The 24,461-nt window shown below is 47.1% G+C and overlaps 1 protein-coding gene across 1 annotated transcript; it reads left to right on the top strand.

Moving 5' to 3' along the window:
* Positions 1–79: 79 nt before the first annotated feature.
* KLHDC10 (kelch domain containing 10) lies at positions 80–23,967 on the top strand. The gene is made up of 9 exons (XM_063323756.1): positions 80–229; positions 13,557–13,778; positions 14,322–14,476; positions 15,672–15,820; positions 16,480–16,564; positions 17,491–17,557; positions 18,175–18,222; positions 20,393–20,532; positions 21,815–23,967. The coding sequence occupies exons 1-9, from the start codon at positions 115–117 to the stop codon at positions 22,022–22,024; spliced, it is 1,191 nt and encodes a 396-aa protein (XP_063179826.1). The 5' UTR covers positions 80–114; the 3' UTR covers positions 22,025–23,967.
* Positions 23,968–24,461: the final 494 nt, after the last annotated feature.

The following is a 24,461-nucleotide window of genomic DNA, read 5'->3' as shown; positions in this document are numbered from 1 at the left end:
CGCGTTTCATAGGCCGCGGCCGCAGAAGATAGTCACTGATTGGTCGGCGGCGGGGGAGGGGGGCCTGCCGCTGGCTGCCGACTGGTCTCGCCTTGAGGAGGAGCGGACGGGGCCATGTCGGCGGCGGACGGGGCCCGGGAGGGCGTCAGGGAGGGTCTAGGTGGTGCTGCGGGTAGCGGAGGCCTCCTCAACCGCTTCGTGCAGCTGCCGGGCAGGCCGCGCTCGGCGGGTGAGTGGCGGCCGGTTCCTACGAGGCGGGGAGGGGTGTGGGGGACCGGGGCACCCCCATCCCCGCCGCCCTGAGGGCACGGGTACCCCGCGGTCTCACCTAGGGGGTCATCCCGCCCCCGGGATATATTGAAGGGGCCTGGGGTAGCCCACGGAGCCGGCACGGGGGGGTCACCCCGTCCCCAAGGCCCGGGGGTGGTGCGGGGAGGGCCGGGATGTCACCGTCCCAACGACCCCGGGCTATGGGGGTCTGCAGTCGCGGATGGGGGCGGTCACCCCTTTCCAACCGGCGTTAGGGTGTTGAGGGGGGCCCACAGCGTGAAAGGTGGGGGTGTCATCCCCTCCTACGACCCCGGGGGATGGCGGTTCTTCCCTCCCCATCCCGGCGGTCTCTGCGCGTTGGGGTGTGCTTGGATGCCCCACAGGGGCGGTTCATCTCCATGGACATGGGGTGTTGGGAGCACAGGGTACCCCACGGTCCCTGGTGGGGGGGCAGCCCCATCTCAGTGACCCTGTCATCCTGGATGGGCCTGGGCTAACCCATAGTGACATCCTCCCACCTCCAGTTCTAGCCTATCATGTTTTTTGGGGTAGGGGGCCCTGCAGTCTGGAGAGGGGTGATCCTGGGATGGGGGGTCGAGGCTGCCAGAGGGCCCTTGAATGAGATGTCAGCCCAGTCCTATGCCCTGAGAAAGGTGGTTCTTCATCTTTTCCATTTTCCTTCTAGCAGTGTTATTATGCTGGGGGGGAGGGTACCCCATAGTCTCTGGATGTGTGGGTCACCCCAACCCAACACCCCAGGATATTAGGGGGAGGAGACTGGGGTTACCCAATAGTCATGGGACTGGGGAGATCACCCCCATCCCAATAGTTCTGTGTTAGTGAGAGGGACATGGGGCACCCCATGGTTCTGTGATGGCATGGTGGGGGTTTCCCAGCTGGTTTGAGGTATCCCCCACTCCTTATCTCCATAGCACCGCCTGCCCTCAAGGGCTACGTGGTGCTGGGGTGCTGCCACCCAGGAGGTGGGTACCCCAGGCCCAGGGCATCCTTTTCTGCCCCAGCTGCCCCTGGTCCCACCACTCAGATCCCTCAGCATGGGATGTGAAGCCCCTTGCTGCCTCGGGGGTAGGAGCCTGCGTTCAGCACATCTGGAGCACCAGCAGCAGCTGGAAACAGGCTTTCAGACCAGGGTCCATGCTTCCATCCCTGTGAAACCTGTCACAGTCTGGATCTGCAGCAAGGCCGCCTTCGAACCTTGTGCAAGACTGCTGTGAATTTGCTAAGCGGCTCCACACCTTCTATTTTTGGGCAAATTCTCAAACATGTTTCCTTCCATCTGTGAAAGGGGCCTTTTTGCTAGCGCAAGAGCTGATTATCTTCACGTTTCTGAATTTTAATCGTTGGCTTGAGTGAACCACTAGCGCATCCTCCTGATGCGGTTCTAACAACCCTGCTTTTGTCTATGGATCATGTCCTGACATGGAATCCTGCCCTCCACCACCTGCCATGGGGCAGATGCTGTATCCCCAGGGCCAAACTACCCCCGTTCAGCTCAGCCTTAGCATTTACAGCCTTAACAAACTCAAAGCTGACCGTCAATCTTACTAAAAAGCTACCTGATGGAAAAATCCCATTTGAGTCAATTGCTGGAGGTTTCTCCCTGTTTGACACCTGTTAACATCCTATTTATAGAGCTCCAGCAGCAGCCCTTGCATAACCATTGAGACAGAGAGAGGGGAATATTTTTTCCCCCTCCTTCCATTTCCTCCAACCAGGTTTGTTTTCTTACCTCCCAGTTCTCTTTCAGATTTTTCAGGAGGCGTTCCTTCATTTCCCCCCACCATTCAATGCCCTAGACTCTTTCCATAAAGCATTCTGTCTGCGTTTAATCCCATTTTAATAAGTAATTACTGTCGTGAAATCATGTGAAGAGCTTGTAGCATGCTTTGGTATTGGATGCGTTCAATACATTCCCTCCCTGCAGAGCTCTTTTGCTGCTGCTAAGCCATGTGTCATTTGAAGTAGATCTGGGTTAAACACTAGGGCATACACATTGATTTAGGTGCTGGTTTTGTCACATTCTCCTTTTCCATCTACATGTAGAAAAGATTTTAAACTTCTGTCACCTTTTTCACTCCAAAGAATTTCATTTGCATGGGGAAATGATTACAAAAGATAAAGCAGGTGGGTAGCGGGAGCTGGTGCCAGGGTTGTGCGGCTCTGTTTGCTTTCTCAAGCAGAGTAGTTCTATTGAGGGTTTCTCAATAGGGGCATTTCTCAACCAGCGTCTACAAAAGTCTCGTCGATGGCTTAACAGTTAAAAAAAAAAAAGCAATTTGTGTTTTTGCTGCCTCGTGATGGGTGAAATTGTATGTTGGATAAGGGAAAGGAAGGAACTATTTTTAGGTGTTTGTAAGCTTTAGAAAGATCAAAAGTGTCAAATATAGGTGGTGAGTGGTTTGTTCTTCTCCTCGTTGGAAATCTTCCTGTCCACATTTAAATGTTTTTAGTGTTTTCATCAGACTCTTGGGGTTAAGTGGATAGAAACAATCTGGAAACCTAAATATATCTTTGACTTTCACATGCTCAGCATTTATGCTCTTGTCTTGAGCTATAATTTTCCCAGTGGACCAGTCACAGTAGGGTTTTGGTTTTTTTCTATGGAGACGTCCAGAGTTTTGAATATATATTAAAAAAAAAAAAAAAAAAAACCAAAAAACCAGAAACCCCAAATATCCTGAGCCCCTTTATGTCACATGGGGGAGAAAGCCTGAAGCCAAATTGAATCCTTGGCTGCATCTGCAGGGGCATCACCAGCAGAGAGAGAGAGATGGGATCATCCCCTCTACTCGGCATTTGTCATGCCACCCCTGGGGTGCTGCGTCCAGTTCTGGTCCCCACAAGTCGAGAGAGACGTGGACAGACTGGAGAGGGTCCAAAGGAGACGGTCGATGGGCTGGAGAACCTGCCCTATGAGGGAAGGCTGAAGGACTCGGGTCTTTTCTCCCTGGAGAAGTGAAGGCTCAGGGGGCCCCTCGTCACAATTTTCCAGCTGTGAAGAGGATGGAGGGTCTCTCTTCAGAAGGAGCTATGTGGAGAAGACAAGGGTAATGGGTGCAAGTTGCACCAGGAGAGGTTTCATCTCAGTGTAAGAAAGACATTTTGTACAGTGAGAAGAGTCAGTTGCTGGAACAGCCACCCCAGGGACATGGCGGAGTCCCTGTCGCCGGAAGGTTTCAAGGTGCAGAGGAGAGGGTGCTAGATAATCTCATCTTGGCTCCCTTTCCCTTGAGAGGTTGGACCAGATGATCTCGCCAGTTCCCTTCTGATCTGGGCTGTTCTGTGGTTCTCATTTTCCAGAATTCCTTTCTCTATTTTCCTTTCACGTTAAAAGAAAAACCAAATAACCAAACAATCCAAGGAACACTCCTTTTTAGTAGCATAGAAACACACCACAATCTAAAATATATATATTTCTGTGCCACACGTTTCCTCTTTTGCTCTGGTTTTTCAATAAGGAAAGTTCACTCTTAAGGACTCCTTATTGTATTTCCTGCTCTGGGATGCTATCTTGTGTATTATAATCCCGTTCCTGTTTTACTAATCATGGGAAATACTGACAGACAATTGCATGCTTGTAGAAATGTATGAAATACGTGATTGCTACAAAGAGGTTTGAAAACAAAAGCCTCCGAGAAGCAGGATGAAGAAGACGACCTGTTCTGGACATCAGTCCAAACCCGAAAGCTCTCATGGCTGGATGTGAGAATGATCGTTCTCCTCGAAATGCTTCTTTAGAGACTTCAGATATTTGAAAGACTCTTGGCCGGTGGCCTGTGGGTTGTGTTTGGCATCCTTGGCTGGATCCTTTGGCCTCTCTCAGCTACCCTTGGCCCCGGGCAGAGTCGTCGTTCAGGCGTCGAGGACCCAGGCAAAGCTTCTTCCTCTTCTGTGTATTCCGGGCAGTCTGCCACGGAAGGGAATCTGGAGAGGCAGAACGCAGCTGGATGAACGAACAGGTTTTAAACCTTGTTCTCGGGCGACACATTCACATCCTGCTTATCCAAACATTTGTAAGGGACTCTAATTACATGAGTTGCAAACTTATTTTGTCTGGCTGGTATGAAGAAGATGAAACTTTAAAGGCTGGAGTCAAAGTCAATATTGACTTGTCCTGTTCTCTCTCCCAAGAGCTAGCTGTGCTTTGGCTTCAGCCCTTGACCTAAATGCGCTTCAGAAGTCTTGCAGAAATCGTAAATGGGAAGGGAGATATTAAAACCTGCTATTCTGGATGTTGAAAAACTAAGTAGGAGGGAAAATAATATTGATACCGTGTTTAGAAGGCCTTAAGAAGCAGCAAAGAGGATGGGTACACACACCTTAGCTGTTCACCGCTGGTACGTTACTTCAAAAAGATGGGAACCAAAAGCCAGACTGTAGTCATTAGCTTTACATCCTGTAGTTATTTAGTTTGTATTTCCAAAAACAGTGCTCAAAATACAAATTATATTGCTAGTAGTAATGCTGTGTATATATATATATAATCCTTATATATATATATATATATATATATATAGATATGTATGTGTCTTGCAAGCGGAAGACCCTACACCCTGATAACAGGACAGAGTTGATGCGGTTGCGGCTCGACGCCTGTGCCGTTCCTTTTCCTGTTAGTTCGACAGGAAGAACTTTAAGAAACTCAAAATGAGGAAACTCAGACAATAGGCAGCAGACCTGCCTAAACTTCATGGAAGCAGAAGGAAGCAAAACTCTGAGGCCAAAGCATCTCGCCGTAGGGGCCAGAGGTTCCCAGAGGGTATGAAGGACCTGTCCAAAACTAGTCTGTCCATCTAAATGAGGAACAACCCATGTTGTCCTTTCATCCTCTCTGCTGTACGTAAGTGATCCTGGACGGATCAGTTGGATATACTTGGTGTTTGTGGGGGATGAGCATCCAGAACCTGCTTATTTAAAGGTTTTCATAAAACGAAATCACCCTCTCCTTCCCTACGATGTCACACTGAGTTTTGTTGCACTAATTCCTTGCACCCTTTACTTTGCAAATGACCCTTGGGTGGATATCGTGATTAAAATAGGTTGAGAAAAAAGGGAGCTTATAAAGAGCAGCGCTGGGGTTGCTGTTCTGGGAGGCGTTTGGGGCTGCACTTGGATTTCGGTTGGTTATACTCCAGGAATAACTGAAACCATGCTTTGTTCCATGTGGTCTGGAGGAGAGGGAAAGAGGGGCTTGATTTAAAATACTTTAACATAGTCTTCAAGTCCTGATTTGAGCTGCACATAAAAGGAAGAGGATTCATGGCTGTACCTGCAATTAGTTTTCATCAGTAAATGTGAAAATAGCAAATAATACTGGAGTTCTAGGAGGAACGTCTCTCTAGATGCAAGTCTTTAATTAGAAGGAAAATTCAGAGTATTAAAACCACCAGCTTTGCAGCTCAGGAATCTGTTTTTTCATTCTAGCAATCTATTTTGGCTGAGTTTTCCTATTGTAGCCTGGCAGAATGTGATCCATGCTTTTATTTCGCTGCCAGCCCCAAGTGTTTAAACTGGACGAGGCCCTCAACATTGATCTGTTTCAGGTTACCTGATGTGCATGGCAACCTCTAATCCGTCAGATTACAGAAGAAAAATGATACAGCTTTGTTCAGGGAATGAACTGGGAGCTTGCTGTTGAGTGCTGCAGTGAAAGTTTGAATACGGATACTTTCTCTCAATGCCAGGGAAAGGCTGCCTTCCTTTGCGCTGTTTCATTGTCTAACATTGCTGAAGGAGCTACAGGTAGAGCGGCATTTAATCTTTAATTTTTCAAAGCAGAATTACTTGGCGGAAGTGCGTGATCACGTCGGTAGGTCGGCTCTTTATCCTGCCTGCCGTGTTGAGCACGTGTTGGAGATGAAAACAGCTGCCACAGTGTGCGTTTTGAGCATTGACAGCACTTGCTTGGATAAATTTTGGTAAATTCGTGCGTTATTGGTGACTGGCATTGTGTTGTGCAGCGTGGGTGAGGTCGCGCTCTAAATAACTAACTTTAAAAAGGGTGTATGCTGCTGGTTGTAAACGTTTGGGTCAGGCCATCGTGAACTTAGAGTTGAACTGCCATCATCTTCATAAATGGCGTTTCGTGTGTTTGAAGCAAATTCCGTTTAGCAATAGGAATCTGTAAGCTTTTTATATATATATATATATTTAAAGAACTTTGAGGCTTGGTGTGTTCGTTAAAAATATGCTGCACATGTAAAGAGTTTTTTCCAAATGCATCTTGGTTGGAAAAAAACCCAAAACGGTTGCCTGTCCTTGAGCTTTAGAAACATTGGCAACTTTTACTGGGTAAACTTCTTTTCTGAAGGGCAGAAACCAAGTGTTTCTTCTGACCTTGAATCCCACCTGCATGTGGAAACCTGAACTTGAGACCAGTTGGCCTTTTTAACTCGGGTCTCCTGCAGGAGATGATGTTGAGTGTGTACACCTTGTCAGAGGCTGATACCGCATGAATACTTTTAACCGATTCCCTTGAGTGCCCAGGAAGGTTTGTTTAAAAAACCTGCCCTGAGCAACCACCTCCCTGCTGTGCCAAACTCTGAGCTTCCAGATGTCAGAGCATCCCCTGGCTGCATCCGCTGCTTTTCCTTTGCTTTTTGGCTGTTTTAACGTGAGCTGGGCAATAGGGAAAGGAAAAAACAGGAATTTGTTTCTTCTATGGAGAAAGCCACATGCTATAAGGAAAATGCAGGTTCTTGGGGTCGTATGTGACTCCAAGATTCGAGTGAAACTTTTCACATTGGCCTTTAATTATTAGTTTTGGCTCTGGGGATCGTTCCCTGTGTATTCTGAATGGAATAGACAGTTCTCCTTAATTTTTGTTGCTTTTATCTTATGTGCTTTCCTTTTTGTGAACAGCAATGTCTTTCAATGCCAAATGAGCAAGCAAGAAAAAGGTTGCATGAAAAAAGCAATCAGTACATGGAAAAACAAATCCTAAATGCTCTGACTGCTGCATTGTTAGGATCTTTCTGTAATTCAGTGACTTGGGATGGGGCAAGCAGCGTGTCAAAACATTACAATTGTGCTCCAGTTTCAGACGGGTCTTTAGCGATCCTTTAAGATAGAATGAATAAAGAGGCAAGACTCTAAAATGGACACCTGTGGCTTGAAGTCTGCTGATCTCACTGTGCAAAAGGATATTTTTTGCACCCTTAGCAAGCAACGGCGCATGGCAGAGTTTAGAAATGAGGCACCCCGAAGCTGGAAAGTCGTCGCAGTTGCAGCTCCAAGGGGAAAGGGTATGTGTTTGCAAGAAGAGTTATGTTTCTTTAGTTCTCCTTCTGCCACTTCTGCTAGCTACAGCCACATCTCTTCCCGATAGCTGTGGTGGCAAAAGAGATCAAGCCGTTTCCATTTCCAGAGTCGCTTTTTAAGCGTGAGGTTAGCAGTTTCACTTCCCTCATCATCTTTGCTCCCAAAGGATCTAGGAATCATTTTTTTCTGCTGCAGGTTGCTCTGGCTACTGCCCAGCCTCATACCTGGCCCTGGCGAGGGACGATACAGGTCTCATTCTTCTTTTCCTTTCTGCTTACAGGTTTCTGAGCGGACGGTGGGAGAGCCCAGACCCTTGGCCTCTTCCTTCCGAGGCTGGTGGGGAAAGGGAGGCAGCGGTTGTGGATTTGCCACCTCGGCAGAACAGCACTCTATCAGTTTGCTGGGAACTGATAATGAGACGTGGTAGTGATTAGGGCAGATTCCCTTAAAAAGAAAAAATTAAATTCTGCAGAACCCGATGGCATAGGCAGACATCACTCTCTGCCGAGAGCTTCTCATTGATCAATAGATTTCTTTGGGTTCTTTTCTGGCAGCATGGTCATCATAAGACAAAGCATAGTGTCAGGCAGGCTCTCCATACAACTTCATATTCAACTCTTTGGTTTTTTATTTTTAAGAAATGAATTCAGCTAATTAGACATTTTTTCCCCTCTTGTTTAAAAAAAAAAAAAAGGCCAGCTGTCTAGCTTACTAACTCGAATAGCAGGTACTCCCCTCTTGTTTAAGCTAGCCAGTGAGATGATGCCAGCAATTTTTTTCCCTGCAGTCATGAAAGGCAGGATAAGCGAATGGAAAGAAAACGCCTTTGTTCTTCCAAATTTGTCTTTGTGCTGCTCTGTTTGAAGCGCCTCTCGCCTTACGCTTGTGCTGCGTGTGATTCAGTGCAACCACTTGGTACTTCGCAGTTTCATTTTCTTCTGTAACTACAGAGCTATTGAAAAGCAGTAGATATTGATAGTCTACTCTCCAGTAGACTTGAGCGTAGCTGTTGACACATGCTGTGGTTCTGGGCATGCTGGTAGCATTTAATCTGCTCTGTAACTTCAAGTAATCTGCTGATGCCAAGGAATTTTTGTGTTGTTTTTGATCCCCAGGCCTTCCGTAAGGTTTCTGTAGCTGTCAAGGCACCAGAGTTAGAGTTTATTAAACTTTGATGCGTATGTTAGTCAAAATAGGAACAACATTTATGGACTAGGAGGTGCAATTCATTTTTGTCCTCCCTGTAAGAAGGATGTTTTGAGGGAGATTCTTGTTGGATGCCATTCAGGTCCATTACACTTCCCTCCTCTAAAATGAAGGATTTCTTTAAATTTTCTTAATGAACATTTCCTTCTTGCCCCAGATCTGTTCCATATTCAAAGTTTTCAGAGAAGTAGGAAACAAATGTCTCATGGGCTGCTGTGCTGTGTCACGTCAGGAAAGTCGGGAATAGATGTCTGTGCCACCTTTTTGCTTACTCTTCTTAAGTTCTAATAATACTTCTTGTAGGAGAAGTATTCAGTTAGGAATCTGCGCTAATAAAGCCAATCTGGGCCGTCCGAGCAGCTCCCTCTGAAGTCACTCAATGAATCATTTGAAAAAGGTGAATTTAACGGGGTGTTAACAGGTCAGTGTGTAATGACAGCCAGCAAGCAAGTTTCTATCAGATAGCTTAGTCCTAAATTAGGAATTTCCTTAATTATGTCCCTGTTGCGATGTTTCAGCTTCATTCGGTTTGTGGAGCTTCTTACTCTCTGAAAGTTTTATTGTTCCCATTTCTGCCCTCAGGACCGAGGAAAAGAAATCTCCCTGTGAATGCGCCTTCCCGTCCTTCCTTTCTGCTTCGCTTTGGAGTCTTTAAACAGGGAAAGAAAGTGCTTTCCAAAGTATATCCGCCCACTTTAAAGCCGTTTTCTGTAACTAGCTTTACGACCTCTTTCCCACAGATCTGTCTTGACTTGGTACATCGTGCTGCTACTTTCTATGTCGGGCATCAAAGAATTCGTAACTGCAGGAGGAAGTTAGCAGACCCTTGGGTGTTTCCACCTTCCGGTGTCGTCTGAAGTTTGCACTTGTGTAATAGGCTCATTGCACACCACTAATGCTGGAGCAAAAACAGATCCAAAACTTGCATTAAGAATGCCAGTAGGAGCTGTGAATCATCTGATAAAACGTAATTAAATGGAAATGCAGCTCTTTCTTGGAGGTGCAAGTCACAGAGCTTGTCTGCTGAAGAAACTAATCTGAATTAATTCTTCGATACATTCAGCTTGTGCAGGTCCCTTCTTTAAAAAGGCAGAACTAGAGGAATCTTTTTCTAAGAGTTTCTTCTAAAGTGAATTAAGGTCACTTCAATGCTGAATAGAAGAGTTTGGTGATAATGTAACTCAGTTTAACATTGTACCATTCAGTTCCTTGGTAACGTTTCTGAGTGTGCTTGCATGGGTGACTGGGAAGATGTGTTGGATATTTTTTTTTTTCCCGTTTTATGGGTAGATATGTCATCTTCTCTGGGCCTCTGCAAGCGGGAGGATCTAGTCCATTGAGATGAAGGGGGTAGTGAAGAGCAAAACTTAAAACCAGCAGGCTGGAAATGCGAAGCCTTTGGAGACAAGTCAGGCCTCAGACATGGGGCACGGTGTTGTGCAAACGCAGCTGGGCTCTGCTTGAATAGAGCAGAAAATCTGTTACTGTCGAGCAGAGTGAAATGAAATTGCTTATGTTCGTAGCTACAGGGGTTGGCCCCGAGCTTTTGGAAACCTTGTTCTGGTTGGCGTATCCAGCCCTCCTTTCCCTGGGAGTCACCACCGCGGAGCAGGCACAGCGGGAAGAAGCATTTGGGATGCTCTCATCTGTGGTTTGGTGTTCAGCTTAACGCTGAGGACAGTGGGTTTCCCCTGAGCAGCTGAGCTGTGAATGCGTGACCGGGGACAGGCATCATTTCTCCTGCTGGCTCTGCCATGAGGATCCCAACCTTCTGGATCCCGAGTTCCTGAATGAGTGTTTAATTAAAAAATTTGCTCCTGTAGTGTACAGAGCCCTTTGTGGTGTTGGTGACAGTAGTGGGAACAGGCAGAGAACTAGTGGCGGATGTGGTTTGCAGCAGGAACGGCTGCGTGGGAAGGGTTGTCCTTTCAGATCATCTTGGTTGGGTACTTGCAAGTATCTGACACCAGCGCCGGCTTCTGACGACCTCGCTGCGACTTGAAAACATCTTGAAAAAAAATCATCTTTTAAAGATAGGAGATGGGTTTCTAGGTAAATGGGAAGAGATGAAACCAGCTGGGCTTAATGTACCCATCTTGCTATCTCAAGGATCTGCATGCATCAAACATTGATACCTTTCTGTTGAAACTTAACTGTTCTGGGGCTTTGTGGCGAAGTCAGACATCTTCCCTTTCTAATTTTGAGAGGTGAATGGCAGAGAAGGCCTCCCTGCTTTTGTTTTTTTTTAAATTTATTTTGTTTGAATTATGCCTCTTAGACTTTAGTCTGTTTCCTTTGTATAAAACAGCCACCTTCTCCCCTCTTCCCTCCGGAAAATTCTCACGGCAAGTATTATAACTAGAGGGAAATAGGATAATATTTGTAATATTTGAACTCCTAATTCCCTAACACCTTTTAAATTTAATGGGTGATTGAACGAAATCCTCGCTCACCTGCAAAGTGCGTGCATCAGGGCTCCCAGCCTTCCCCGGAATTAAGCTCCCATTTCAGTTCTTTCAGGTCTTCTTTTTGGAGACCTCCAGGGCAAACACAGAAGAAGAAAGAAGCAGGGTGAGCTCCCTTTGGCCAAGCGCAGACACATGAGCCCTTTGCCAAGGTTTCCTCTATAGGCTGCGGAGAGGCATAGGCGCTTCTCAAGCACGGTTTTGTTTGCAGATATCCAAGATGAGATGAGCTGCCCTCTCGAAGCGTCTCTGATTAGAAGAGTCTGAACGATTGCCTTGATTGTAAAAACCTTTATTGTCAGTGTGCTCACTTAGCAAAAGCGCATCCATCTCTTTGGATAGTTTCACAGTTTAAAATATAAACGCCCAAAGGGATGGATGTTTCTCTTTCCTTTTGTGAATCACCTCTAAAGCACGTAATATTTGTTTTAACGCTTTAGTCCAGCACTGAGGCCAGTAGCATCCTGGCTGCCACTATTTGTACGTGTAATATCCACCCTTCTGGTGCCACGCTGGGTGCCCAATGGCGCTGCGCTGTCTCAATAGCCAGGCCAAAGACTACAGATTTTTCCATTAATTCCTTAACTTTCTTCCCCTCTTTTTCAGCCAGTGCTTGTTAGTTTTCTAAGTGGGGATTGCTGCAAGACGCAATTATTGCTGGAAACAACCCAAATCTGTCAAAGCTTAGCCACAAGGAGTTTGTCTGAACCCTGTAGAGCAGCTTAATTTTGGACAAGGGTTGGAGCTTAAAGCAGCAGCAAACGGGGAACGTGATTAAGCACAGCTGCTTGTGCTGAGTTAAAATTCATTATTCAGTCTGGACAAATAATTTATTTCACCTTTACTGTAGGAAAGATGCTTGATGCCTCATTTGTTATTGCTCTGCGCGCCTGATTCACTGCTGATAATTGTAACAGGCTCTAAGAAGAAAACACGATGGATCCTAATGCGACGCTTCGCTGGGTCCTGTTCCATCCTAAAAGTCCATAAAAGAGCTGTGAGAGCTGGTGGGTGGTGAAGATCACTGGGTTCTTTGGGTGAGGGGTCTTCAGGGATCTTCTTTTGGTGTTTTTTTTGTTTAGTTTGCTCTTTTGCGAGCTGAACCAAAGTAGGCCCGTCTTCAGGTGTGACAAGCAGAGGATGTGCTTGAAGGGGTAATGGTTACTGAAATTGTACATTTTAGGGGACTATCATGTATCCTTCTTCTCAAGATGAAAGTTAGAGTTACCAAAATACTGTTGTATTGCATACAAAAAATTATTTTCAACACCTTCCTGGTTTAGTCAGCTTGGGATGTTCTACACATGTCTCGCAACCAGCGCCTTTGTTCAGGGATCTGATCATTTTCTGTTCCTTTCATCTTTCTCATTCGTTATGTGGTCCTGTGTCTCATTGAAGGAGAACATCCACCTCTGGCACTGTGCTTGGCTCTTGCTGTGCCTCGAATTCAAGCAGGCTCAGAACTACTTTTTGATCGCTTGTCAGCCGAGACTTCAGTTGCCGTTGTCAAACCAGAATATTGCTGTTTAGATTTTCCTGGATGGAATCAGTCTTTTTGCCTGTTCCAGTTGAAGTCTGAGCTTGAATTGTCCTTCCCTCTTTTATTTGCATCAGCTTTTAGGGAAGAGGGTGGGTAGGCAGAGTGCTTCTTTTTGGGAAGGGCTGCATCTGCCAGTTGTCAAGCTCAACCTGTGGGATCTCGGGTGGGTTCCCTGCTGCATTCGCTCCCGGTGTGAATGCCTTTATCTATGAGCAAACTTTTACTTGCGGTGTCAGACCTGCCTTCCTTAATGTTTGGGAAGCCCAGGGGTGTCTGAGGTGAAAGAGCCTTGTTGAGATACAAGGTGCCAGAAGCAAGAAACGGGGGGAAGGTTTGTGTAGGAGGGAGAGCAAATGATTACTTTTCTTCTTCGTTCCCACCAAGCGGCTTTAAATATAAACATTTTGGAACTGTTACCTAAATGAAATCTGCCGTACAGAATGACAGAAGGGGAGATTTGTAAGATATCTCGGAAATAGCTTTTATGGAAGGATTGTCACGTGGAAGGATTGTCATGTGTCGACCTGCAGGCAGGTCTCCTTAGGCAGGTGTGGTCCAGGGGCTAGAGTGGACATGAATGAGACGGTGACACACAAAGGCTCTCCCCATTCCTGCTCGTGGTGTGGATCTGTGATTACGGAGCTGTTTCCTCTAGGCATACTTCCATACAGCTAACCACCGATCGCTCTCGTTGGAGCACCACCGCAGCAGGTGTAGTCCTGACCCTCGGACACAAGCTCAGCTCCTCTGCTGACATTTCACTGAGGCTGTTTCACCTTCTCATTTTGCTGTAGGCCATAGATGTCCCCCAGCACGAAGTGGCCATCGTTGCGTGGCAGATAATGCCAACTTGTATGTGTTTGGAGGCTACAATCCTGACTATGATGAGTCCGGTGGGCCAGAGAATGAAGACTACCCGCTCTTCAGGGAACTCTGGCGGTACAACTTTGCTACAGACACCTGGCATCAGATGGGTACTGAAGGCTACATGCCCAGGGAACTCGCCTCCATGTCACGTACGTATGGAAATTCAATTCCTATGTGCCTACTCCTGAAGCTATTTTAATCGGTGTCCCTGGTGGAATGCAAAACCAGGCAAGAACTGGGAAATCTGGATCCTGTTTCCAACTCTTCTGCAAGTAGGCTTTGTGTTTGGGTTGGTTTTGTGATTTTTTTTCTTTCCCCTTTCACTTGGTTTGAGGCAGAGGGGAAGAAAAAAATTCAAATGCAAGAGGTAGTCTTCAGGTATTTAGCTTGATCATTGCAAGGCCCCTGCGCTTTCAGCAGCCAGGTGCTCAGTGCAATCAGACATCTCAGAGCATCCAAAAATAGATCTCTTTGTTCACTAGCCATTTTTAAAAGCAGACCTTTGGTTACCATGGTTTTAGCTTTCATTCTTTCTCTTTTAGAGCATTTCAAAAGCATAAATGTGGAGTGTGAATTGTAGCGTATTTGAACAATATTGAACGCTCGCTGCCTACTGTCTCCGGACCAGAGAGTCATTCTGTTTTACTGCGTCTCACAGCAACGAGTCTCTCTGCTCTGTCTCTCTCTCCTAGTTGTATTGCATGGCAACAACCTGCTCGTGTTCGGGGGCACCGGAATCCCCTTTGGGGAGAGCAACGGCAATGATGTCCACGTCTGCAATGTCAAGTACAAAAGATGGGCTCTGCTCAGCTGCCGAGGAAAGAAACCAAATCGAATCTATGGCCAGGTACGAAGGACACCCCTTGTTGAGGCACGTTGAGTGTCCCTGCGTATGCTGCGCTGTGTGTCACAGAAGAGGCGCTAGAGCATGGAGATCTCTTCGCTGCTAGTAACCGGAGTTGTCCTCTGTGTTCCTAAGTATAAGGAAAGGCAACTACCACGCATAAAGAAATAGAGCTGTCTTGGTTCTTTGAGATTTCAAAGGAAAGGAGTAGTTTTCTTGCAGTTAGAAAAGCCAAAATGTGTTAACTAAATGCCGGATGCAGCTGCGTGAAAAAGTATGTTTGATTCAAGGAGTGGTTGGTAGTTTCTGGAGTTGCTCTCTAGCCTCCTCAAAGCCATTAAAACCCCAAACTGTAAATGAAACCAGTGTTAGTAGGACTTGTTTGTTTTAGAATAACAACTTTTAAAACTGTCCATAATGTCCTGGATGAGCACGGTGCACAAAAAACTGGATTCATTCTCACAGGAGGACTGCCAGCTTTTGCCATGCTTTCCAGTAATACTGCCAGTGGACTTGTGATGCAGACATTTAAAACCCAACTAATTTCTCATTTAGATGTGTGCCACACACTTGGGGGAAGGAAAGCAGCCTTACCCTTGCCCAGCTCAGCTTGAGCTGACCTTTGGCAAACAGGCAGCTGGGAGCAGAGCTACATCTCTGCTTCCACCTCGGACTGCATCCGGGAATGGCGCCTGCGCAACCTTCGCAGTTTCAGTAGGCTGATAGTCCACGTGCTTTGGGATTGTACAGGCCGGCTCCGTTGTTTAGTCTGACTTACCCGCTGTGTTTGGGGCTTAATGCAGCTGGCTATCTGATACCTGGTTTATAAGATTCTCCGTAACAGTATCTGTGTAAGGTCAGCATGGAAGAGATTCAGGGTTAACTGTACTTTGGTTTTAGCTCCCGGGAACACCTGCTGCACAGATCTGTCTTGTCTGATGCTTGAAACTCAGCAGCTCCACTTCTAGGTCCTTGTCTTGTGACCATGGAGTTACTTTCCATTCCTAAAGACACCCCCACTCGCCTTCTGGGTATTGTCCTAGTTTGCTCCTCGTGTTCCTCTTGAACGCGTCATTTTGTAAGTTGTAGGTGGAGCTTTGCAAGGAGTGTCTTGCTTTGGGAGGGTGGAAATCATCTCTTTTTCAGACACTGATGTCACACGTCCCTTTCTAACTGGTTTCTCTGTGTTACCTTCCAGGCCATGGCCATCATCAATGGTTGTCTCTACGTGTTTGGAGGAACAACTGGTTACGTTTACAGTACTGACCTACACAAGCTAGACCTCAACACTAGAGAGTGGATCCAGCTGAAACCCAACAATATGTCCTGTGACATGCCAGAGGAGAGGTGAGAAGCTGGACATTCTCAGAGAACTTTTCCACAGAGGAGTCACCTCCTTTACTGGGAGTGAGAAGCTGAGAGAGCACGGACAGGCTTCCGGGCACTCTTGGAGTGGTGTTTTCAGCTGTGAACTTGCACAACCAGTGCTCCAGCAATCTGGCGTGCAAGGAGATGTAGGGATGTGGGGTGTGAAGCCTTTGCCAGGACACTGATCTGGACTGTGTAGTGGCAGAACAGAGCTGGGGACTTGGGGCAGCTGATGAGTGCTGGGGAGGGGAAGAGGCTCCAGTTGAACCCTGTCGCTTGTCCTATTCTGTAGCAAGGCGTGGGGAAGGAGGGCTGGGAGATCAATCAGTGACCATCTTAGTGAGAGAAGGGGACAGAATGTTGAGGGCCATCATGGTGCTCCATAAATCATCGTACTTAAGTTCTGTGATGCTCAGCTCTCAGAAAACGCCTTTCAAGCTTCTGGAGGGCTGCTTAGATTGCTCATGAAAGCTTCCTCATCTTCTAAATGCTCCCAACCTGAGGGACTGATACAGATAGCCAGGTTTGGGGCGTCTGCTTAAAACTCTCAAATTTGATAGTCTTTTCCGGAAGGCTTTTGTTGTTGCTCACTTGCACTAATTGCTTGTGCTGCTAAATGTCCTTCTTTGCACCTTCAGGTACAGACATGAAATCGCTCATGATGGTCAACGGATTTATATCTTGGGAGGCGGAACTTCCTGGACAGCTTATTCCTTAGATAAGGTAAGGCCATCAGAAACCTTGGAGTGCTTGCCTGGATTGGAGAGTTTTTACAGTGAAGCCTAACCAGCACAGTCTCTTCATCTGGCTTTGCCTGAAGAGCTCGGTAAAAAAATAGGTAACTGGGAGCAGATCGTTTTCCTGTTTCTGTAAAAAACAGTGTTGCCATCAACATGTCCTGTTGACTTACAGATGCTGCATCTGTGGTACCCGGTGACCATACCGATCTGCAAAACAGCTTCATTTCCTGTAGACCTGTTAGCAAAGATTCTCATTTAAAAACACTTAGGAAATATTTCTATGTGTATTTGTGCCAAAAGAGGAAAGTGCCAAAGAAAATAATTCCTTGATGTTAAATTCAGATATTGATATGGTGACACTTTTCTTGTCTTCTCCCTTAGTCATATGCTTAATCGTATTTCCTCTCTTGTGGCAAGCGTTTTTCTCCAATACAATTTGGGGAGGGAGGAGTGAATTAATCTTGAACGCCAAAATGATAAACGAGGAGACTTTAAATCGTGCTCTGCTTCCAAAAAACTAGAAACTGCAGCAGTTAACATGACTTTTTATCTCTCCATTCTCTGCGTTTCTTTTCTCCTTACATGTGCTGTAAGTTAGGTATTTCTAAATACTTTTGAGAACTGGAGGGTGTGGGCTTTAGTCGGTCCAGTAGTTTAGAAGCAGCATTCTTTTTCTTTAGCTGTGGGGCTCAAGTAGCAAAGCCTGAGGTGAAAGCTTTAGTAAGCCAGTATGATTTGAAGGTGATTTTATACCTGCTTAGTCACTGGCTGCAATTAGCTATTTTTGTTTTTACACTTAGTGAAAAAGAGGTGTTATTTATAGTGGCTCCCTGGGTCAGAGCCCGTAACTGCGTCACTGTAGTGCTGGGAGAACCAGGAGGAACTAATGGCTCCTCTTTGTCCCTTCAGATCCATGCGTACAACCTTGAAACCAATACCTGGGAGGAAATTGCCACAAAACCTCATGAAAAAGTTGGTGAGTCTGGAATTTCCCGTATCTTCCCCTGTAAACCAGAGAGGGGCCAAGGTGTTCGAAGATGCGGTTTTCTGGCAGGCTGGAAGCCTTTTTCATAACCTTGCTGTACAGTGTGTGACTTAACGCTGGCTTTGGGGTTCTGCTTTTTAGAGCTTTAGCAGTGAGGACTAAACCATCTGAAGCATATTTAACACTCTGGCTTCTGTCCCTCCCTGGGTGGGAAAGATGATAGTGGTTGGCTCTCCTCCCAGGAGAAGATACGCATCATCTCTGCTCCCTCTGAGGGACCACGTGCTGGCCTGGTTAGCAGCAGGGGTTTCCCTGAAACCTTGTAGGCCCTTGGCTGCTGCTTTTCACCAAGCCAGAGATGAGAGCTGGAGTCTGTGGGGAATGAGATTCCAGCACATTTCTTCCTTCCCTGGAGAGCAAGTAGCAGTCAAACCTGAAACAGCTGGTTGCTAAATTAGAGATCGTTATACCTGTGATTGTAGGAAAGCAGAAGCCCCTTATAAATGAAACAAGTGACTCTTGTCCATGATTATATGTTGAGATATAATCACCACTCGCCCAAGCGCTTAAAGCAGCTATAGATCATGCTCTTTTTTAATTCTCCTCAGGTTTCCCAGCAGCCAGAAGATGCCATAGCTGCGTTCAGATAAAAAATGGTAAGATCTGCCTCTTGAAAATCAGTGTATCTTATACAACCTAGCAATGACAAGCCCATCCTTCTAGCCTGCGAGATACTGGCCTCCAACACATGCTTGAGAGAGCTGTAGGGCACGTGTGTCTTTTCTGGAAGGTGATTTCTTTCTTGTTAATGGGCCTTAAGTTGCCCAGCTGGCACCATTCTACATAAGAGGGATCTTGCTGCTGTAGGCGAATTTTCCTCTGTACTGGACAGTACTGTCGCTCTCTGGAATTGTGCAGTATTTTACGCAACACCTGAATCTCCTTTGGACGTGTGGCCACTTCAGTGTAAAATATCACATATTTTAGCCACAAGTGGCCGTGGTACTTTGCAACTTACTGATTGCAAGCTCAGAAACACGTATGAATGATGCTACTGCTACACCTTGGTGACTAACCTGTCAGCTTCACAGTCTGCTGTGAAAATCAAGGTGGGGCCAAGTCCTGGAAGCCAAGTTCTTTAGAGACAAGATGGTTCAGGGATTTCTTTGATAGTGGGTCCTTTTCGTGGTGCTGTAAATCCGAGGTGCTCATATGGAGTGGATTATGAGGCAGTAGCAGAGTTAGCACCTGAGTCTTTACATTCTCTATTAAAACGAGGGATGTTTTATATGTTAGGAGTTGCACAGAGCTTAGTAGAGCCTTTTGGTCTTCGCTTTGATCCTCCAGATGTTCTTGCTGTAAATCACTTGCGCAGTGCTGTTTGAGGCACAGCTTAGAGAGGGCTCTGCATATGCAATCCCTGTTCAGTTACCCACAATTTTGAATGGTAGAGTGTTCCTTCAACTAGTTTTGAGCCTCTCCTGTAGCATCGTTGTCCTCAAGAATGCATTCCCCCAAACTTGATAAAAACCAAATTGCTCATAATGGACTGAAGAAGCAGTTGCAGTATTGATCCTTCTTTTCAAAACTCTTCAGATCGATTACTGAGTGCTGTATATTAAAGGATGCTGAGCCAGGAAGGAGAGTGATACGCCAGATTATATTTCTTAGGAGTTCTAATTGTGCCAACAAAAGGAAGGCAGGAGCTGGAAGATGCTTCCAGTCACCTTCATGAGCAGTATTTCGCTGCAGTGCAAACCTCTGAGTCGAGAACTTGGCTGAAGCCGGAAGCAAGGACCTGCTTCTGGTAGGCAGCAGGACTAGGAGCTGGGGCTGGGGCTGCTCCCCGTGGGTTTAAAACCACTAGAATCTGATCGAACCCAGGTGCCTGTGAACTCAGGTTAGCTGGGGCTTAGTACAGCTTCTTCAAGCGGGAGTTGCACTGCGCTCCTGCTTCTCAGTGGCATTTAGCTCTGAATGTGGGCTGTGATCGCAGGCAGGCTGGGGAGTGGACGTGAGCCAGCAGTGTGCACTCGCAGCCCAGAAAGCCAATTGGATCCCGGGCTGCGTAACAAGAAGCGTGGCCAGCAGGAGGGAGGGGATTCTCCCCCTTTACTCTGCTCTCATGAGACCCCATCTGGAGTACTGCGTCCAGCGGAAGAAAGACTTGTTAGAGCAGGTGCAGAGGAGGGCCACAACAATGATCAGAGGGTTGGAAGACCTCTCCTGTGAAGAAAGGCTGAGATAGTTGGAGTTGTTCAGCCTGGAGAAGAGAAGGCTCCAGGGAGACCTTACTGCAGCCTTTCGGTGTATAAAGGAGGCTAATAAGGTGGAGAGGGACATTTTACCAAGGCCTGTAGTGACAGGAGAAGGGGTAAAAGCTTTAAACTGTGAGATGGAAGGTTTAGGCTGGACATGAGGAAAAAATTCTTTACAATGAGGGTGGTGAGACACTGGCCCAGATTGCCCACAGAAGTTGTGGATGCCCCATCCCTGGAAACATTCAAGGCCAGGCTGGACGGGGCTTTGAGCAACCCGATCTAGTTAAAGATGTCCCTGTCCATGGCAGGGTGGCTGGACTAGATGACCTCTAAAGGTCCCTTCCCACTCAAACCATTCTGTGACTCCTATAAGTGGCTTCCATGGGTATGACCAGTGGGCTGGAACTGATTTGGGAGGTACTGAGAGCTTGTGTTGAGGTAAAGTAAGCGTTGATCCTAAAACTGTTTGGCAAAGGTGATTGTTGACTTCAGTCCCCACGCGTTCTGCAGCTGCTGAATGAAGGGTGGCTGGGCCTGTAAGCCCTGTGGGTTTCCACTCTTACAGATGTGTTCGTTTGCGGAGGCTATAACGGAGAAGTGATTCTGGGAGACGTTTGGAAGCTGAATCTGCAAACTTTCCAGTGGGTCAAGCTCCCAGCTGCCATGCCAGAACCAGTGTATTTTCACTGTGCTGCTGTTACACCGGTAAGTGACTCATTTCTTTCCTACGTAGCTGAAGTTCAAGCCGTTTGTCCAAGCGCTCTGACGTTTGTGTGGGCTGCAAATAGAGCTGAACCGATGTTACCAAGGAGGTGACCTCCACTGGATGCTGTGTCTTGATGGAGGCTGAGGGCTGGCGTGAGGTCGCTGCCTTGACTCCTTTTACTGCTGCTGCTCTTTGAGGAGCGGTAGCACTCAGGATGTTCCGCTTTCTAAAAGCGGTGATGCAGAATTTTAGCTTTTAAACTGCATCAGCTCCTAGGAGTAATTCCGTGTATGAATAGCAGTTCCTGTTTGCAAAAGGGGAAAAAAGCACAAATACTCCCCCAGGTTAAACTGGTTTTAGCCTACTGAGAACAGCCTGGGTAGAAGGATTAGCCAGGTGAGCAGCCTTCTTTGGAAACCACTGCTAATGGGAAAGTTGGCATTGCTGGAGCTTTTTGCCAAAACTAGAAGCTTAGAGACCCGTGGCTCATAAGCAGCAGGCAGCAAGAAATGCATTTAGCTCTGGCTTCGGCCTCCTTCAGCTGATCGTTGCACGTGAGGGCAGAGATTGGGGTTCTTTGGTTCTAAGAGCAGGCGTCACCTAGTTTGGAGATTGTTATAAATGCAGCTCTTTCCGGGAAACTGTAGGCCTGATAAAGGTGTTTTCCAGGCGGCTCGGTGACTGCAGGGGAGCGCCTGGACAGCAGGAATGCCTCATCTTTTCCTGTACACTAAAGAAAAGCCACTCTCAAAATAGGCCAGCAGCTGAGCTTTTCCTGTCTCTCCGTATTCATGTGATTCCTGGAGCAGAGTTTTGCCAAGCCAGCGGAGGGAATGCAGCATGTCTCTGTACCATAATGCACCATAAATCCCATGGTGGGGGTTTAATTTTAAAAAAATTTTAGCTGAAAACTAAGTATGGTTCTATACTAATTTATTAACACTTTGCCCCACTCCTAAAATTGATTTCTTGGGGTAGAATGCACCTAAAGCACAGGGCAAAGCACTCTAAGCTAACGGATGCGTGTTTTGGGATGAGAGTTGTGTCCCTCGGCAGCACGATTTCCTCCCCGTGGCTGTGAGGGGTGACTGGCTCAGGTGGTGACGCTTCTGTTACTGGCACATCACGGTGTGCGAGATAAATCTCACCCTCTGGTTCTCCAGCTGGGAATTTGAACAGTCAAATGCAGGTTTTCCTGGCAGTGTCACTCCTCAGCACCTTGTGGAATGCCAGTTCGGTCTGTGCCCCGTGTAACTCCCCTCTCCCCCTTTTCCCATCCAGGCCGGCTGCATGTATGTTCACGGAGGGGTGGTCAACATCCACGAAAACAAACGGACTGGCTCTCTCTTTAAAATGTGGCTGGTGGTACCCAGCTTGCTGGAACTGTCGTGGGAGAAGCTCCTGGAATATTTCCCTCATCTAGCCACTCTCTCCAGATCTCAGCTTTTGCACCTTGGACTGACGCAGGGACTCGTTGAGCGGCTAAAATGAGAACATCTCGTGCTTCTGTCTGAGACACACTACGTTCAAGAAGCCCCCTCCTACCCCCTATTTATGGATACGGTGGATGGTCTTGCTAAGAATATGGAGGAACCCGCTCAACGCCTTACTCAGCTAATACATCGATGCCTTTCTAGAAATTTTTACTTTTAAGTTGTTAAAAAAAAAAAATCCACTTTTTATTTATGGATCTCTAAATTACACCATTAATCAAAAATGTTCTCTGGGACTAATCCATAACATCCAGCCATCAAACTGTCATCAGCACATGCTTGCAACTTAATTGGGGAGGGTGGGGAGCTTAGCGAATGTCTGAGCCCACGCTTACATGTGGCGCATTCAACTTAATATTTTCACAAGATGTATCTAACGGAGGACACTCAATGCAGAGCGACAGCCGACCCGTTCTTTTGCTTTGGATAACACTCATCCCCCTAACGCCCAGCTGAGCTCTCCCTCTGGAGAACTGAGAACTGCTGCAGCTCGAAGGCTTTGCATGTATTTCATGGGCATGTTCCCCTCTCTTTGAGCTTCAGAAGACGTCTGGAACGTCGCACGGGGCAGTGAGCGAAGCTTTGCCTGTGCAGCTTTTCTGGTGCAGTGTTGCAGTGATTTGAAACACCCCGTGTCTGTGTTCCTCACCTTTTCATATTGAAAGGTTTGCTTGGAAGACTGGTTAAAAGTTGCCACTTAACGGACTACTGTGTAGTTTACTCGGTGTGGTGAGGGGGAGGGAAAAGGTTTGGCTGAATCTTTTTTAACCCTTTCCGCTCACATTGCACTCTGAACGAGCTAACTGCAGAATCTCACCCCGTAGATTTCAGAGCTGTCTTTGAACCTGCAGCACGTTCTCCCCCGCGCTTGGGTGCAAACCGCTCCTGTCAGCTCAGTCCTGGGTATCAGCCTCCGACTCTAACGTGGACCTGTAAGCTTTGTGTTTTCTTCCCTCCCACACATCACGCGTTGGCCTTTTTCTGGTTCGCTTCATGTTCCTCCAGGGCTGAGGGATGTTTTGCTGCGCGTGGTTTTCATGTCGATCCTCAGATCACTCATCCCAGGAACCACAGCATAAAAGAAGGGGAGAGGGAACACCTCTCCGTCCTGCTGTGGGCAGTGGTCATCTCTGCAGAGGTGGGAGAGGAAGGGATGTCCATCTCTTGTCTCGCTGTGCTCCACAGAGTATGAAGTCAGCTCTAGAGACGATGTCTAAGTGACCATTGAACTCTGGGCAGCTCTATGGGGCAGGTATCAGGTTTGTGCAAAATCCTTTTCATTTGAAGACCATTTTTAAGTGCCTTTTTTTTTTTTTTTTTTTTTTTTTTAAAATCAGCTTCTCCTAGTACCCTCCCCTTCCATCATGAAAGGCAAAGGTTAGACTCTGGGCTTTTAGTTTCTTTTTAAGAGATTGCATTTATGTTTAAATAAACCATAGCACTGTCTTCATGTTGTTAATGTGAACAGCGCTGGCTGATTGAGTCACTGCCACCCATCTTAGGGGGCACCTACTCCTGTTCTTAAACGGCCCCTGTTCTTGGGGATAGATTACCCCCCGCCTTCTGTAGCCTCAGTTGCTGGGTTTTTTTGTTTGTTTGTTTTTTTAAGGCCAAGAAAAATATAGGTTGCGCATCACATCTGAATTGTTCTCTGGTGCTCTGGACCACAGACAGAGGTGGCAGCTGCTTGCAGGTCCGTTGTATCTGCCCCCTTTGTGGGACATGCAGCTTCACTGGGCAAAGCTGGGCTCCTTGGCTGCCATGCCTGGCTTTCACACCCACCCCCCAGCTCTCTGGAAGGTGTCATCATCCCATTTCAACCCCTTCCAAGGCTCCCTGGCTGCTCGCTGCAGCATCCCACTGCTCCCGGCTCAGGGGCTGACCCCAGACCCCGGTGGCAGCTGTGGGCTGGAGAAGTGCTGGCTACCTGTCCCGCCTGGCTTGTGGTGGGCCTTTTCTCCAGCTCCCTCTTCTGACCTGAAGTCAGTGGCTCTCACTTTTTCCCTCTTCCCCCCTGCCCCCCACCCCCGAGGCTGAACACCTGCACTTAATCTTTGCCTTCTGGGAGCTTTGTGCTGGTTCTTCCCTTACCTACTTTTAAGGAGCATCCCCCATCATCACCAAGGCAATATTAAAACCATCCGAGCCTGGATATCTGATCAAGTAGATTCCTTAAGCTCTTGTGTCATCCTTGCTCTAACAACCTCATGTGGGCAGGCAGGAGCTTCCCCCCTGATGTGAACACAGGGAAGGTGGTGGTGGGTGTTGATCTGGGGCACGTCTGGCCTCAGCCTGGCTCCCTACCGACACCTGTAACGCTATCGCTTAATCTTACCTTCAAATCTTGACACGCAACACGTTCAGCCACCCAGTCCTTGATGTCCCCCTGACACACCAGTGCACTGCTGGGTCAGCCTAAGCCTCTTCCGCTGGTT

Source organism: Chroicocephalus ridibundus, chromosome 1 (genome assembly GCF_963924245.1).
Source record: "Chroicocephalus ridibundus chromosome 1, bChrRid1.1, whole genome shotgun sequence".
NCBI classification, from domain to species: domain Eukaryota; kingdom Metazoa; phylum Chordata; class Aves; order Charadriiformes; family Laridae; genus Chroicocephalus; species Chroicocephalus ridibundus.
The sequence above is the reverse complement of the archived record's forward strand: the minus strand, read 5'-3'. Positions and strand labels throughout refer to the sequence as shown.

Bases quoted from the DNA above. Each gene is read 5' to 3' on its own strand.
- KLHDC10 (XM_063323756.1), top strand. From the start codon at position 115: ATGTCGGCGGCGGACGGGGCCCGGGAGGGCGTCAGGGAGGGTCTAGGT. The intron at 13,779-14,321 runs GTACGTATGGAA...TCTCTCTCCTAG, and splicing joins GGAACTCGCCTCCATGTCAC to TTGTATTGCATGGCAACAAC. The intron at 16,565-17,490 runs GTAAGGCCATCA...TTGTCCCTTCAG, and splicing joins CAGCTTATTCCTTAGATAAG to ATCCATGCGTACAACCTTGA.